The following is a 17,219-nucleotide window of genomic DNA, read 5'->3' on the forward strand; positions in this document are numbered from 1 at the left end:
GTTTTACAAGTCATTATTAGGCATAGTATTATCCTCCTTTCACCTTAACCATCATCTTTAATCGTTCTTGACTTCATATAGATCTTAGATATTCTTCTAACATTCAGCTTCCCTAAGGCCCCAAAATTTGGCTAACTCCCAAATTGTTCAGAAATTTCGGCAGAGTGTCCTCTACAATTAGGCCTAACCACCTTCCATAGAATCACCAAAACCATTCCTAACAATATATACATGAACCAACGACGCAACATAACCTTAAAACAATGCCAATCGTGGCCTCACGAGCAGTATACTACCAAAAAGGAACACCTTTAACATCAGTTATACAGTTGATACATAATTCATAGAAGTTAACTCTTAGCATTTTCGTAGAACACAACTTTATAAATACATGACTATTAAAACAAATGAGGTTACTTCTTCTTCATTTCTTCCTCGGCTTCCCAAGTGGCCTCTTCAACCTGTTGGTTTAGCCATAACAATTTCATGGAGGAAATTTCTTTATTTCCCAACTTTCGGACTTGCCGATCAATAATAGAAACTGGAATCTCTTCAAATGTCAATTCCTCATTCACCTCAAAAGTCTCAACTGGCACAATAAGCGATGGATCTCCGACTACCTTCTTCAACATAGACACATAAAATATCGGGTGCACTAATGACATCTCAGGTGGTAGCTCAAGCTTGTACGCCACCTGACTAATTCTCTAAATGATTTTGTACGACCCGACATAACTCGGGCTCAATTTCCCTTTCTTACCAAATCTTATTACACCCTTCATGGGGGAAACCTTCAAGAATACCCAATCATCTTCTTTGAACTCCAAATATCTGCGACTAACATCCGAATAGGATTTTTGACCACTTTGAGCCGTTTTCAACCGATCCTTTAATAACCTTAACCTTCTCCATAGCCTGATACATGAGGTCTGGTCCTATAAATTTCGCTTCACCAATCTCGAACCACCCAATGGGAAATCTACATCTTCTACCATACAAAGCCTTGAATGGTGCCATCTAAATGCTATCATGATAACTATTGTTATAGGAAAATTCTATGAGTGATAAAGGATCATCCTAGTGACCTTTGAAGTTAAGAACATAAGCAACATATCCTGAAGCGTCTGAATAGTCCACTCTGCCTACCCGTCAGCATGCAGGTGAAAGGTTGTACTAAGATTCACCTGAATATCCAAACCTTGCTGAAATTTCTTCCAAAAATTAGCCGTACACTATCCCCCCCCGGATCAGAAATGATAGAAACTGGAGTGCCATGTAGTCTGATGATTTCCTTGGTATATAGCTAAGCACATTATTTCGTTGTGTCGATAGCCTTAACAGGTAAGAAGTGTGCTGATTTCGTGAGTCGATACACAATCACCCAAATCGAGTCAAACTTACGAGGAGTGCGAGGTAGTCCTACCACAAAGTCTATATTAATCATTTCCCACTTCCACATTGGAATTTCTATAATCTGTGCCAACCCACCGGGCCTTTGGTGTTCGGCCTTCACATGCTGACAATTTGGACATCTCGCCAAAACGTCTGCTACATTCCTCTTCATATCATTCCACCAATAGACTTCCTTAAGATCATGGTACATCTTCGTAGAGCCTGGATTCATACAATATCCCATTATAACTTCAAATAAAACTCATAAACATGCTACCCATAGTCTAATATGACATATATATGAAGCTCAAGTGAAGAGATTACCTCTTGGTGGAAGAATATCAATTTCCTATGGATTTGATCTATAATAATGTTAGTGTTATCACTAAATGATATTATATAATCATCCTTGTGCCAAAACAACTTACCTTGAAGTGTATCCATGGTGGAAGAGCTCCTCCTTCTCTCTAGAAATCCATTCCAAGATGAAGAACTAACACATTCTCTCTCTAAACCCGCATTTTCAGCTCCTTAAAATTACCCTTGAAGTTGCGTAGGTTACGCACAAAGGCTACGCAGGGTGGAATTCCATTCCCCTTCAATTGGAAGTTTATGTATTTGCCTACGCAATGGTGCATAGGCTATGCTGCTATGGTGCGTAGGCTACGTAAGACTCGCGTAGCTGTTCTGTCACCCTTTAGTAAAAAGGTCATACCTTCTTGTAGGAATCTCCAAATAAAGAACGGTTTGAAGCTTTAGAAACTAGACACATAGACCTTTAATTTGATAGGTCATAAACCATAAAACTTAGTATCTTGATATTTATGCTCGTTTGATGTTAGGTCTTGTGCGAACTCACTTGAAACTTTACCCCCATCATATAATTTCCAACTTGACTTAGCCTTGGGGCTCTTCTTAGACCATAAACCATTCTTAATGCAACTCATACATATATTATCATGATCAATTGATATCATTCATATTATTAGTCTTGTTCATACCCGAATTAATATAATTAGTACTTGCCAATCTTATTAATGGTCTTAAAATACTTCAAAATTTTTCGGGGTATTGCAGTCATCTCTTCCACATTATTGCTTCGCCATAAGACTTTCACTAGAGGAATATATTTCGTCCTCAATCGACGAACCTGCCGATCTAAAATAGCAACAGGTACATCCTTGTAAGTCAACTGCTCGGTGATCTGTACATCATCAATTGGTACAACTCTGGAAGGATCTCGAACACACTTCCAAAGCATGGAAACATGAAATACAGGATGTACCTCCTGGAGGTATGCTGGAAGGTCCAACTCATATGCTACACGACCAACTTGTCTGATGATCTGGTATGGAACTTTATACCCAGTACTAAGCTTGCCCTTCTTTCCGAACCTCAAAACGCCTTTCATAGGTGACACCTTCAGGAAAACCCAATCGCCAACCTGAAACTCTAGAGCTCGGCGTCAATTGTCTGCATATGACTTCTGACGACAATCTCTCTCTGATCAACTTAGCCTTATCCACAACCTATTGGATCAAATCTGGGCCTATCAACTGAGACTCACCAACTTTAAACCATCATATGGGTGATCTGCACTTGCGCCCGTACAAAGCTTCATAAAGCGCCATCTATATACTGGAATGATAACCACTATTGTATGCAAACTCTATTAATGGTAAGTGTTCGTCCAAGCTGCCTTTGAAATCTAACACACACACCTTTAACATGTCCTCGAGTATCTGTATGGTCTGCTCGGTGTGTCCATCTATATAGGGATGAAAATCTGTACTAAAATTCACTTGCGTCCCTAAACTTTTCTGGAACGATTGCCAGAAGTTAGATGTAAACTATGCGCCTCTATCTAAAATAATAGATACTGGAACACCATTGAGGCGTACAATCTCCCTGATATACAATCGGGTATAATCTTCTTCTGTATAGTTTGTGTTAACAGGCAAGAAATGAGCTTATTTAGTAAGGATGTAAATTATAACCCAAATAGAACTGCTCCGCGTACGAGGCAGGCATATGATAAAGTCCATATTCAATGCTTCCCACTTCTATGTTGGGATATATATCTCCTATAACAAACTGCTAGGCTTCTAGTTCTCAAACTTTACCTGCTGGCAGTTAGGACACTACGCCACAAACTCTGCGATGTCATATTTCATTCTGTCCCACCAGTAAATCCAATTAAGATCGTGGTACATCTTAGTAGAGCCTGGATAAATGGTGTACACAGAATTATGTGCCTCTACCATAATTTGCATGCGTAACAGAGCAACGGTTGGAAAACAAAGCCTATCTTTCTGCACAATCCTAAATTCTCACCTTAGGATGTCGTGATGGCACCTAGTCTCTAAGATTAGGTAAGCCTAACACACATTGAGAATCTAATAGATTTAACGCATAAGATATAAAATTAAACCGATAATTTTCACTATAAAACCAAACGGATCAACAGGTACAAAATTCCCCAAAACCAGTGGAACTAAGTCATAAGCTCTACTAAAATATGCTAAGAATCTCTAATACAACACCGTTTGATATGAATATAAACAAGAGTAAAGAAAATAACAGAAGGTGACTCCGAGACCTGCGAGCGTCAAGCAGATATACCTTGAAGCCTACGGAATATCTAGTCAAATGATTGACGTCCGACACGAGCAGAAGTATGTGGATATGCACAAAAATATGTAGAATCGTAGCATGAGTACACCACAACAGTACCCAGTAAGTATCAAGTCTAACCTCGGTAAAGTAGTGATGAGGCCAGTTCAAGGCACCTACTAGATAGAGAAAACATGAACAAAATATTAATATAATCTAATAATGGAAAGTAAAGAAATAAATGACAAATAAGAAATTTATCAAACCAGGCTAACAATGGAAATTAAGGCAATAAAGGACGACAAAGAGGGAACATATGATAAAAGAAACACTAATCAAATACAGTCAAAATACGAGTGAAATAAATTTAAGGAATATAATGCAATAACTGTTCAAATCAATGAACCTTTCCAATATAGAATGTAAAACAAGAATCACACTGAGGAACCACACCTCATGTTCCCATTTCACAAATCACAATCACAATCTTTCTTATATCACCGCGTGAGCCTTGCAATTATTTACAAAAAGAATTCCCGAAATAACTACACGTGTTTTAGTCCTCTTATCTCATCGTGTGGCTTCAAGTAATTCCCTTACTAGCAATACGCGTATAACTCCCACCTTATCTCACCGCATGCGTTTTAATACCCACCCTTATATCACCGCATACGTATCAATATCACAACACAATAATCAACTTGTACCACACGTGTCTGTGTGACACAATATTGCCAAAAATCAACAATATTACCACAATAGATAGGCCACGAATCAACCACAATGAGTACAAGAACCGCAATAGCAACAGAATGAATGGGAAACAACTCAACAAAATGAGATGTCTCAATAACCAACAACTTCAACCATAATGTGTTAATAGCTTTCACAAATACAACTTCAATAACTCAACAATGAATGTATTCCCATGAAATGGCAACTTCCAATTCAAGTACATAACACAAGCTTAATAATGAAAGTGATAGCATGAAATAACATCTACTCTACAACTAAATGTATGAGAATAACTCAACAATAGAGATAATAGCATGTACCAACAACTACTAATAAATGCATATAAGAAAACCCTGGCAACGGAAACTAGAACATGTAATAACAACTTCCATTAAAGCATATGAGAATAAAATTGACAACGAAAGATAAAACAATAAATAACCGCTTTAATTAATTGCTCATAGGAAACCAAAGAATCTAAACCGGTCAATTTTCACAAATAAGCCCGTATACACACCCGTCAGCTCATGTACACGTCTTCCACATAGTTCAAATAATACAATCCACACAAATCCTAAGGGGTAGTTACCCCACACAATGTTAGGCAAGATACTTACGTCAAACAAGCTAAATCAATCAACTAATAAGCCTTTCCCGCACAAATCCAACCCCGGATAACTCGAATCTAGCCAAAATAACTTAATATCATAAATAAAAGTCATATGAAGAAATTTCAGATAATAAAGTTTTGATCTTTAATGAAAACAAAAAGTCAACTCAAAAGGTCAACCCTGGGCTTGCACCTCGGAACCTGACCAAACTCACGAATTTCGAATGGCCAACCGATACGATTCCAACCATATCAATATCATCCAGTTCCGACATAAACTCTACCTTTAAATCCTCATTTTATACTTTAGGAAGTTTTTATAAAAAATCCCCAATTTCTCCAATTCAAATCAATAATTAAATGATAAAAACAAATATAGAATCATGAAAAATGGACAAATCCGAGTCAAAAACACATACTCAGATCCAAATCATGAAAATCCCCTCCAAAATCGCCCAAAACCGAGCTCTCTAACTTAAAGTGTGATAAATGAAATCAAACCCTCGTCCAAGCTATTTATGCCTAGTGAAATCAGTTTTTGCGGTCAAACAGTCACACCTGCAACAACGCATCCGCGGAAAATGTATCGCAAAATGTGGCCTCACTCAAGGCCCAATGGTTCTGCTTCTGCAGACCTAAAGGCGCACCTGCACTTCCGCTTCTCCGTGCAAATCATCGTACCTGCGGTCTCTTGCCAACAACCCAAAATCTGCTTTTGCGGAGTATTTTTGCTTTTGCGGTTGCGCACCTACGCGTCCTTGTCCGTACCTATAGACCCAGCTCCCATAGCTAAAACTCGAATATGTGGCCAACCAGCCGCTTTTAAGATGCCGCACCAGCGGCCGATATATCGTAGGTGTGAAAGCATCAGACTTTAATAGTCTTCAGCAAATTCTTCTAAGTCTGCAATTGGTCCGAACTCAACCCGAAACACACTTTCGGCTTCCAAGCCCCCGTACGAACACACCATCAAGACCCAAAACATAACACGAATTTACTCGAGGCATTAAATCATACTAAATAACATAAAAACTACTAATCAGACAACAATTCAAGCCTAATGAACTAGTGAACATTTTCGAATTCAAAACTTGTGACGAATAGGCCTAAACAACTCCGAATGACCTCAAATTTTGCATGCAAGTCCCAAATGACATAAGGGACCTATACCAACTCCCGGAATCACAATCTGAGCCCGATATAAATAAAGTCAACCCTCGATCAAATCTATCAACCTTCCAAACCTTCAACTTTCCAACTTTCGCCAAAAAGCACCAAATCAACCTACAGACCTCCGAATCAACATCTGGACATATAGCTAAGTTCAAAATTAACATACGAAGCTATTGGGACCAACAAAACTCCATTCCGGTGTCATCTACATACAAGTCAAACTACAGTCAACTCTTTTAACTTAAGCTTCAAATCTTAGGACTAAGTGTCCCAATTCACTCAAAAACTTTCCTGAAACCAATCCAACCACCCCAGCAAGTCACATAACCATAAATGATCATAGAAGAGGCAATAAATAGGGGAATGGGGCTATAATATACAAAAAGACCGGTCGGGTCGTTACATTCTCCCCCTCTTAAAACAAACGTTAGTCATCGAATGTGTATAGAGACATACCTGAAGTGCTAAAATGGTGAGGATATTGACTCTACTTCTCATGCTTGGTCTCCCAGGTTGACTCCTCAATCCGTTGACCTCTCCATTGAAACTTCACTCACGCAATGATCTTTGACCGCAACTTTCAGATCTACCTATCCAATATAGCCACCGGCTCCTCCAAATAAGTCAAATCCTTGTCCAATTGGACTGAGCTGAAATCTAATATATGAGATGGTTTGCCCAAATACTTCCAGATCATAGAAACATGGGTGAATTGGCTATAAGCTGGGGTGGCAATGCAAGTTTGTAGGACACCTCACCAACTCTCTCAAGGATCTCAATGCTACATAAATGCTACATCACGAGCCTTCCGATCAGTATAACTCTTCTGCCTAGACCGTGTTATATGAAGGTAACCTGAATCAACTTTACTTTCTCCAAGGCATCCCAAACCAAATCAGTGCCCAACAACCTAGCTTCCCCTGGCTCAAACCAACCAACTAGAGAACGACACCGCCTCCCATATAAGGCCTCATAAGGAGCCATCTGATTATTCGATTGGTAGTTGTTGTTTTAGGCAAGCTCTGCAAACGTAAGAACTGATCCCATAAACCCCCGAAATCCATAACAAAGGAATGTTACATATCCTCTAGGATCTGAATGGCTTGCTCGGCTGCTCGTCCATCTGGGTAAAATGTCGTTCTCAGCTTGACATGTGTGCCTAACTCACATTGTACATCTCTCTAGAAATGTAATGTGAACTGCATGCCTCGAACGGAGATAATATACACTGGCACACCATGAAGACGAATAATCTCATAGATATAGATCTGAGCTAGCTGCTCTAAGGAGAAGGTAGTCACATCCAGAATAAAGTGTGCATACTTTTTATGTATATCTACAATAACCCACACTTCGTCAAATTTCTTCAAGGTCCGTGGGAGTCCAACACCAAAATCCATGGTGATGCGCTCCCACTTCTACTCGGGAATCTCAAGTCTCTGAAGCAAAACGCCCGACCTCTAATGCTCGTAATTCACCTGCTGGCAGTTCAAACACTGAGCCATGTACTCTACTATATCTTTCTTCATGCTTCTCCACCTGTAGTGTTGCCTTAAATATTGGTACATTTTTGCAGCACCCGGATGGATGGAATGCCGTGGACTGTGATTTTCCTCAATAATCAACTCACGCAACCCATCCACATTGGGCACACAAATCTGTCCCTGCATTCGCAACACCCCATCATCTCCAATAAAACCCTCCTTAGCATCACCAGGCTGCACTATTTACTTACGAACAAGAAAATGGGGTTCATAATACTTATGCGTCTTGATGTGCTCATACAAAGAAGACCGTGAAACCACGCAAGCAATAAGCCGGCTAGGCTCTGAAACATCCAACCTCGTCAACCGATTGGCCAAAGCCTAAACATCCAATGCTAATGGTCTCTCTCCAGCTGGAATATATGCAAGGCTACCCATACTATCTGTAGTGTTGCCTTAAATATTGGTACATTTTTGCAGCACCCGGATGGATGGAATGCCGTGGACTGTGATTTTCCTCAATAATCAACTCACGCAACCCATCCACATTGGGCACACAAATCTGTCCCTACATTCGCAACACCCCATCATCTCCAATAAAACCCTCCTTAGCATCACCAGGCTGCACTATTTACTTACGAACAAGAAAATGGGGTTCATAATACTTATGCGTCTTGATGTGCTCATACAAAGAAGACCGTGAAACCACGCAAGCAATAAGCCGGCTAGGCTCTGAAACATCCAACCTCGTCAACCGATTGGCCAAAGCCTAAACATCCAATGCTAATGGTCTCTCTCCAACTGGAATATATGCAAGGCTACCCATACTATCCGCCTTCCTACTCAAGGCATCAGCCACCACATTGGCCTTCCTGAGATGATATAAAATGGTGATATTATATTCTTTAAACAACTCTAACCACTTCTGTTGCCTCAAGTTTCAATCTTTTTGCTTAAACAAGTGTTGTAGACTTCGATGATCTGCGAATACCTCAAAAGACATGGCGTAGAGATAGTGCCTCCAAATCTTCAATGTATGAACAATGACAACCAATTCTAAATATTGAACGGGGTAGTTCTTCTCACGGGGCTTCAACTGACTGAAGCATAATAAATGACTATACCCTCCTAATCAATACACATTAATTGTCAATCCGCGAAGTGTTACAATAAACTATATATTAATCTAATGTTGAAGGCAAAACTAGAACTGGAAGTGTGGTCAAGGCAGTTTCGAGCTTCTGAAAACTCTCCTCACACTCGTTAGACCACATGAATGGGGCACCCTTCCACGCATCATGAGCGGATTATTTCTCCCTCTGATTTTGAGTCAACCTTGTCAAAAGAGTTGTGGTGGATTAAAACCCTCCACAAAACAACGATAATAACCAGCCAAGTCTAGAAAACTTCGAATCCCAGTAGCAGAAGACGGTCTGGGCCAACTTTGAACTGCCCCCACCTTCTTCGGATCCACCTATTCCCCTCACATGACACCACATGACCCAAAAAAGTCACTGAATCATGACAAAACTCACACTTGGAGAATCTTACATATAATTTCTTCTCTCTCAAGGTCTAGAGCACGATCCTCAAGTAATGTATATGATCCTCCCGACTGCGAGAATACACCAACATATCATTAATAAATACGATGACAAAGGAATCCAGATGTGGCTGGAACACACTGTTTATCAATAGCATAAATGATGCTGGGGTGTTGTTCGGCCCAAATGACATCGCCATAAATGCATAGTGGCCATAGCAAGTCCTGAAAGTTGTCTTCAGTATGCCTAAATCCCGAATCTTCAACTGATGATAACCCGACCTCAAATCAATCTTCGAGAACACCCTAGCACCCTGAAGCTGATCAAATATGTCATCAATATGGGGTATTGGTTACTTGATCTTGATTGTAACTTTGTGCAGCTTCCTGTAATCAATACACCTCCTCACAGAGCCATCTTTCTTCTTCAAAAATAGAACTGGAGCACCCCAAGGCGAGACACTCGATTGGATGAAACCCTTATCAAGAAACTCCTGAAGTTATTCTTTTAATTCCTTCAACTCCACTGGTTTCATACAATATGGTGGAATAGAAATGGGCCAAGTGTTCGGCACCAATTCAATACCAAAATCGATATCCCTATCGGGCGGAATGCCTAGCAAGTCTGCTAGGAACACATCTGTTAAATTCCTCACTACCAGAACGGACTCAACGGTAGGAGTATGAGCACTAACATCCCTCACAAAGTCTGGATATGCTTCACACCCCTTATCAACCATTTGTTGTGCCTTTAGAAAAGAGACAACCCTTCTAGGAATATAATCTAATGTACCCCTCCACTCCAACCGCGGCAACCGTAGCATAACCAATTTCACGGTCTTGGCATAACAGTCCAAAATAGCATGATAATGTAACAACCAATCCATGCCCAAGATCACGTCAAGGTCTACCATATTGAGCAACAATAGATCAATACTGGTCTCATAACCACCAATAATGACTAAACACAACCGGTAAACACGCTCTACAATAATAGAATCTTCCACAGGCAAGGACACATATACACGAGAACCAAAGAATCGTGAGATATATACAAATACAGAGAAACGTAAGATGACACATATGAATAAGTGGAACCCGGATCGAATAAAATCGATGCATCCCTATGATAGACTGGAACAATACCTGTGATGACCGCATCTAATGCAAAAACCTCCATCCTACTAGGAAAAGCATAGAAACGAGCCTGGCCTCCCCCTTTAGGGCAGCCTCTACCCGCCTTACCTCTATCCCTAGCTGGCGATGCAGGTGGGGAAGCAACTGGAGCAGTAACCATAGTCTGTTGAACCCTATGGAATCTGTGGAGCCTATGTAGCCTGTGGAGGTGCACCCTTCCTAAGCCCGGGATAGTCCCTCACCATATGCCTGATATCACCACATTTGAAATAAGCTCTCTATGGGCATGGCTGCCGGAACTGACTATTGCCTAGTCAGCTAGACTGACCGCTGAAGGCACCATATGTAGGAGGTGCACTAGAAAGTGGTTGTGCAAAATAAGCAACCTGAGACCTCGGAATGATAGGAGCACTACGAGTAGCTGGGAGTGCTGAATAATTTGGTCAACTCATATAACCTCTTCCATGATGAGCTACAAGTAGAGCACGGGAACTACTATATTCTCCAAAATCTGGAGGTCTCTTGGCCTCCCCATCCTCCCTTTCACGGCCCCGCATACCATCTATCCCCCAACCAATCTGTACAACCTACTGAATCGGAGTATCTGTCTCCAACTCACTGAACTTGATAGCATACTTTGACAATGTCATAGTCCCCTAATATAGCTGCTCAAACTCTGTGTCACATGCATCTCGGAGGGTCTGGGGCACTATCTCTCTCAAGAACATATCTGAAAATTGAGCATAAGGGAGTGGGGCTGCATCAGCTGGCCTACATAATATATGCTTCTCCTGACAGCTAAAATGTAGTAAAGGTAACTTAACTCACCTCCACAATATCAATGGTGTGGAGAATACAGTGGCACTAGTCTAGAATGCCCTACGCATCCTTAGTAACTACGCCAATGAACGTAGGAGGATCATACTTCCTGAACCTGTCAAGTCTCCTCTTCTCCTCCTTCAATGCCTCTGTCTTGACCTCAGGATGAATCAGAATAACGATTGTGCTAGAAAAACTCTCGGAACCTAATCAACATAGACCCGCTGCACTGGTGTACGGGTCGTGGCAGTCTGAGCTCCTCCCCTATCCTGAGATATAGCTGGAGAAATCGGGAACACTCCCGCCGGAGCTAAAGTACCAAACATGCTTAGGAAGTATGGTAGGGTCTCCTGAAGCCCAGGGGTAACAACAGGAGCCTCGAGTTCCTGTTCCCCAAGCAGAGCTGTTGGTGGCTCCTCAGTCGTGCACGGGCAGGTGCTTTAGCTACAGCACGTGCCTCTCATCGGTCTCTACCCCGACCCTGGCCTCTCATGGCTCTAGCATGGGGTGCGGGTATTTGATCATCTAATCCAACAGTGTGTGTCCTCTCTAAATATGAGAGAATAGAAAGCCAAAGGCTCAAATTTCTAAATAAATAATTCGCACGACAAGAAAAATCAAAGAAGTGGAATTTTCCTAATAGATTTGTAGCCTCTCGAAGATAAGTACCTACATCTCTGTACTGATCTGTATGACTCTACTAAACATTCTTATGACTCGTAGCACCAATGAACCAGAGTCTTGCGGATTGGTATAGAGATGTCTATACTTATTTTCAAGAGGCTACAGAACTGTTAGGAAACTTAACTTTTTTGATTCATTATCGTGCGAATTTGTTGACTTCAAAATTCTGAATTATTGTCTTTCTATTCTCCTACAGATGTTGAGGACACGCATCGCGGGATCCATGATCAGACACATGCGCCCCCTACTAGAGCCCCGATAGGCCAGGTCCGGGGCAGAGGCTGAGGAGGGGCCCGTGGTGCAGCTAGAGAACTAGCCCCAGCTGTGATAGAGGAGTCACCAGTAGCTCCAGTTAGAGGTCAGGCACCCGAGGCGCCTATTGCCATCCATGCACTTCAAGAGACCCTCGCACATTTCTTGAACATGTTCGGTACTCTACCTCAAGCGGGGTTGATTCCTCTTGCACCACCCATATATCAGGCTGGGGGGAGCTCAGACTCTCGCGGCCTGTACTCCAGAGCATGGGTCCATGTTGATCAGGTCCGAGAGGTTATGCCAGCATAACCTATTATTCTGGTTCAGCCCGAGGTTAGGGCACTGACATATAAAAAAGAGTAGCTTAGACTAGAGAGGTTCATGAAGTATCATCCTCCTACTTTCAACGGCCTAGCTAATGAGGATGCACAGGGTTTTCTAGAGAAGTGCCATTGTATTCTCCGCACCATGGGTATTGTAAAAAGAGCGGGGTTCCTTTTACTAGATTCCAGTTATGAGGAGTAGTGTATCAGTAGTGGCGGGCTTACAAGGAGGGTAGCCCAGCGACGCAGCTTCACTTGCATGGAATCTGTTTTCAGAGATGTTATTGAGAGAGTTTGTTCCTCAGAGCCTTCGGAATGCATGGAACACGGAGCTTGTGCAGTTGTGCTAGGATACTATGATAGTGTTTAAGTATGTTGTCAAATTCAGTGAGTTGTCTAGACATGCACCTGCCTAGGTTTCTACAGTTAGAGAGTGAGTCTGTCGATTCATCTAGAGGCTCAAATATGGTATTAGATATAGCATGGCTCGAGATTTGGAGACAGGTACCCCATATAAGCAGGTGGTAGAGATTGCACAGAGGTTGGAGGGTATGCGAGGTCGTGAGAGAAAGGACAGGGAGGCCAAGAAGCCTCGAGATTCTGGAGGATATAGTGGTACCCGCACCCCAGTAGCAACCCATTATTGTAGAGTCTATGTGATCTGTCTAGTTAATTCAGCACTTCCAGCTTCTAGTGGTACTCCAGCTACATCAAGGTCTCAAGTTTCCCATTATGCAGCACCACTTTCTAGCACACCTCTTGCATGTGGTGCTTTCAGTAGTCAGTCCAGCCAAATAGGCCCAAGCCAGATCCAGTAGCCACACCCACCGAGAGCTTGCTTTGAGTGTGGTGATACCCATCATGTAGTGAGGGACTTCCCCCAGACTCAGGAGGGTTGCACCTCCACAAACTGCACAGACTCCACGAATTCCACCTTGTCCGCAGACTTCATAGGCCATGATTGCCGCCCCAGTTACTGCTCCACCGGGCCAGAGGCACAGCCGGCTAGGGGTAGAGTTCAGTCGGGTAAGGGTCACCTTAGAGGGGCAGGCCGGGCCATATGGTATGCTTTTTCGGGTAGGACGAAGGCGGTCAGTTATCACAGGTATTGTTCCGGTTTGTCATAGAGATGCATCAGTCTTGTTTGATCCAATATCCACCTACTCATATATATCATCTTACTTTACTCCGTATTTGGGTATAGCTCGTGATTCTTTGAGTTTTCTTGTATATGTGTCCATGCCTATGGGATATTCTATTATTGTGGACAATGTGTATTGGTCGTATTTAGTTGTTATTGGTATTATTGAGACCGAAGTTGATCTATTATTACTTAGTATGGTAGAATTTGATGTTATCTTGGACATGGACTAGTTGTCACCCTACCATGCTATTCTGGATTGTCATGGCAAGACTGTGACACTAGTATGTCAGGTTTTTCGCGGTTAGAGTGGAGGAGTACACTGGAATATATTCCTAGCAGGGTTGTCCTTCCTTAAGGTATAACGAATGGTTGAGAAGGGGTGTGATGCAGATCTAGCCTTTGTGAGAGATGTCATTGCTGATGTTGCTACCGTTGAGTCAGTTCCGGTAGTAAGAGACTTCTAGATGTATTTTCGGCAGATCTTCCGGGCATGCCGCCTGATAGAGATATCAATTTTGGTATTGACTTATTGTCAGGCACTCAGCCCATTTCTATTCCACCATATCATATGGTACCGGCGGAGTTGAAGGAGCAGCTACAAGAGTTTCTTGATAAGGGTTTCATCCGGCCTAATGTGTCGCCTTGGGGTGCTCTGCTTTTGTTTGTAAAGAAGAAAGATGGTTCAATGCGCATGTGTATTGATTATCGGCAGTTGAACAAGGTAATAGTGAAGAACAAGTACCCATTGTCATGCATTGATGGCTTATTTGATCGGCTACAGGGTGTCAGAGTGTTCTCAAAGATTGATTTACGGTCAAGGTATCATCAGCTGAAGATTCGGGATCCGTATATTCTTAAGACTACCTTTAGGTCTCGGTATGGTCACTACGAGTTCCTTGTGATGTCATTTGGGCTTACTCACGCCCCAACAACATTTATGCTCCTGATGAACAGTGTATTCCGGCCATATCTTGATTCATTCATCATTGTATTTATTGACATGATCTTGGTGTACTCCCAAAGCCGGGAGGATCATGAGAAGCATTTGAGGATCATGCTTCAGACCTTGAGAGAGAAGAAGTTATATGCAAAATTCTCAAAGTGTGAATTCTGGCTTGATTCGGTGGCATTTTTGGGTCATATGGTGTCAAGTAAGGGGATTAAGGTGGACCAAAGAATATTAAAGCAGTGCAGAGTTGGCCCAGACTGTCTTCAGCTACTGATATCCGGAGTTTTCTTTATTTGGCCTGGTATTATCGTTATTTTGCAGAGGGTTTCTCATCCATTGTTGCACCTATGACAAGATTGATCCCGAATGGTGCTCCTTTCCGATATATGAGGAGTGTGAGGCGAGATATCAAAAGCTCAAGACTACTTTGCCTATAGCCCCAGTGTTGGTGTTGCCTATGGGTTCGAGGTATTACACTGGGTAGTGATGTATCATGTATTGGCCTTGGAGCGGTGTTGATTCAAGTTGGTATGGTGATTGCCTACTTGTCTCTGCAGTTGAAGGCTAATGAGAATAATTACCCTGTCCACGACTTAGAATTAGCAGCCATTGTTCATGCCTTGAAGATTTGGCCGTACTATTTGTACGGTGTCCCAGGTGAGGTCTATACCGAGCACCAGAGTCTCCAGCATCGGTTCAAATAGAAAGATTTTCAATTGCGAAAGCGGAGGTGGTTAGAGTTGCTTAATGGCTATGATATCACCGTTCTATATCATCTTGGGAAGACAATGTGGTGGCTGATGCCTTGACTCGAAAGGCAGAGAGCATGGGTAATTTAACATATCTATCAGCAGTAGAGAGGCCACTAGCCATTGATTTTCAGGCCTTAGCCAATCAGTTTGTTAGATTGGATGTTTCAAAGCCCAGTCGAGTCCTGGATTGCGTGGTTGCTTGGTCTTCATTGTTTGAGCACACTAGAGAGCGTCAGTATGAAGACCCCCATTTGTTTGTCCTTAAAGACATGGTTTGGCACGGTGATGCCAATGAGGTTTCTATTTATGTTGATGGTTTGTTGCGGATGTAGGGCCGGTGTTTTATGCCCAATGTGGATGGGTTACGTGTGTTTATCCTTCAGGGGGCCCACAGTTCACGGTACTCCATTCATCCGGGTGCTGCTAAGATGTATCAAGATTTGAGACAGCACTATTGGTGGAGGAGAATGAAGAAAGACATAGTGGATTATGTAGCTCAGTGACTAAATTGTCTATAAGTGATGTATGAGCATCAGAGGTCTGGCAGCTTGCTTCAGAGACTTGAGATTCCTGAGTGGAAATAAGAGCATGTTACCATAGACTTCATTGTTGGGCTCCCATGAACATTGAAGAAATTTGATGTTGTATGGGTAATTGAGGATAGGTTGACCAAGTGGGCTCATTTTATTCCAGTGGTGACCACCTATTCTTTAGAGAAACTGGCTCAGATCTACTTTTGCGAGATTGTTTGACTTCATGGCATGCCGGTATCCATCATATCTTACTGGGGCACGCAGTTTATATCGCCATTTTGGAGGGTCGTACAACATGAGTTAGGCACACTGGTTGAGTTGAGAACAACATTTAACTCATAGATGGATGAATAGTCTGAGCACACCATTCAGATCTTAGAGGATACGCTTTGTGCTTATGTTATGGATTTCGGGGATTCTTGGGATCGGTTCTTGCCACTTGCAGAGTTCGTGTACAATAACAACTACCAATTGAGTATTCAGATTGCTTCTTATGAGTCCCTATATGGGAGGCGGTGTCGTTCCTCGGTTGGTTGGTATGAGCTAGGTGAGTCTAGGTTGTTGGGCACAGACTTAGTGAGAGATGCCTTAGATAAAGTCAAGTTGATCCAAAATTGGCTTCGTACGACACAATCTAGGAAGAAGAGTTATGCCGATCGGAAAGTTCATGATGTGGCATTCATTGTTGGAGAGAGGGTTTTGTTCCGGGTTTCACCCATGAAGGGTGTGATATGGTTCAGGAAGAAGGGCAAGTTGAGCCCTAGGTATATTGGTCCTTTTGAGATCCTTGAGAGGGTGGGGGAGGTGGCTTACAACTTCCATTGCTACCTTGCTTATCTACAGTTAACCCAATGTTCCATGTTTCCATGCTCCGAAAGTATCACGGTGATTCGTCCCATATTTTATATTTCAGCTCAGTCCAATTGTACAAGGATTTGACTTATGTTGAGGAGTCGGTGGCCATCTTAGACAGGCAGGTCCGAAAGTTGAGGTAAAAGAACATTGCTTCGGTGAAGGTTCAGTGGAGGGGTCAACCAGTCGAGGAGGTGACATGGGAGATCGATCATGATATG

At 42.3% G+C, this 17,219-nt stretch overlaps 1 protein-coding gene across 1 annotated transcript; it reads left to right on the forward strand.

The window, feature by feature from the left end:
• Positions 1-14,277: 14,277 nt before the first annotated feature.
• LOC138909481 (uncharacterized) lies at positions 14,278-15,945 on the forward strand. The gene is made up of 3 exons (XM_070200680.1): positions 14,278-14,358; positions 15,419-15,518; positions 15,647-15,945. The coding sequence occupies exons 1-3, from the start codon at positions 14,278-14,280 to the stop codon at positions 15,943-15,945; spliced, it is 480 nt and encodes a 159-aa protein (XP_070056781.1).
• The last annotated feature ends 1,274 nt before the right edge of the window (positions 15,946-17,219 follow it).

The sequence above is a fragment of the Nicotiana tomentosiformis genome, chromosome 4, assembly GCF_000390325.3.
Source record: "Nicotiana tomentosiformis chromosome 4, ASM39032v3, whole genome shotgun sequence".
Taxonomy (NCBI): domain Eukaryota; kingdom Viridiplantae; phylum Streptophyta; class Magnoliopsida; order Solanales; family Solanaceae; genus Nicotiana; species Nicotiana tomentosiformis.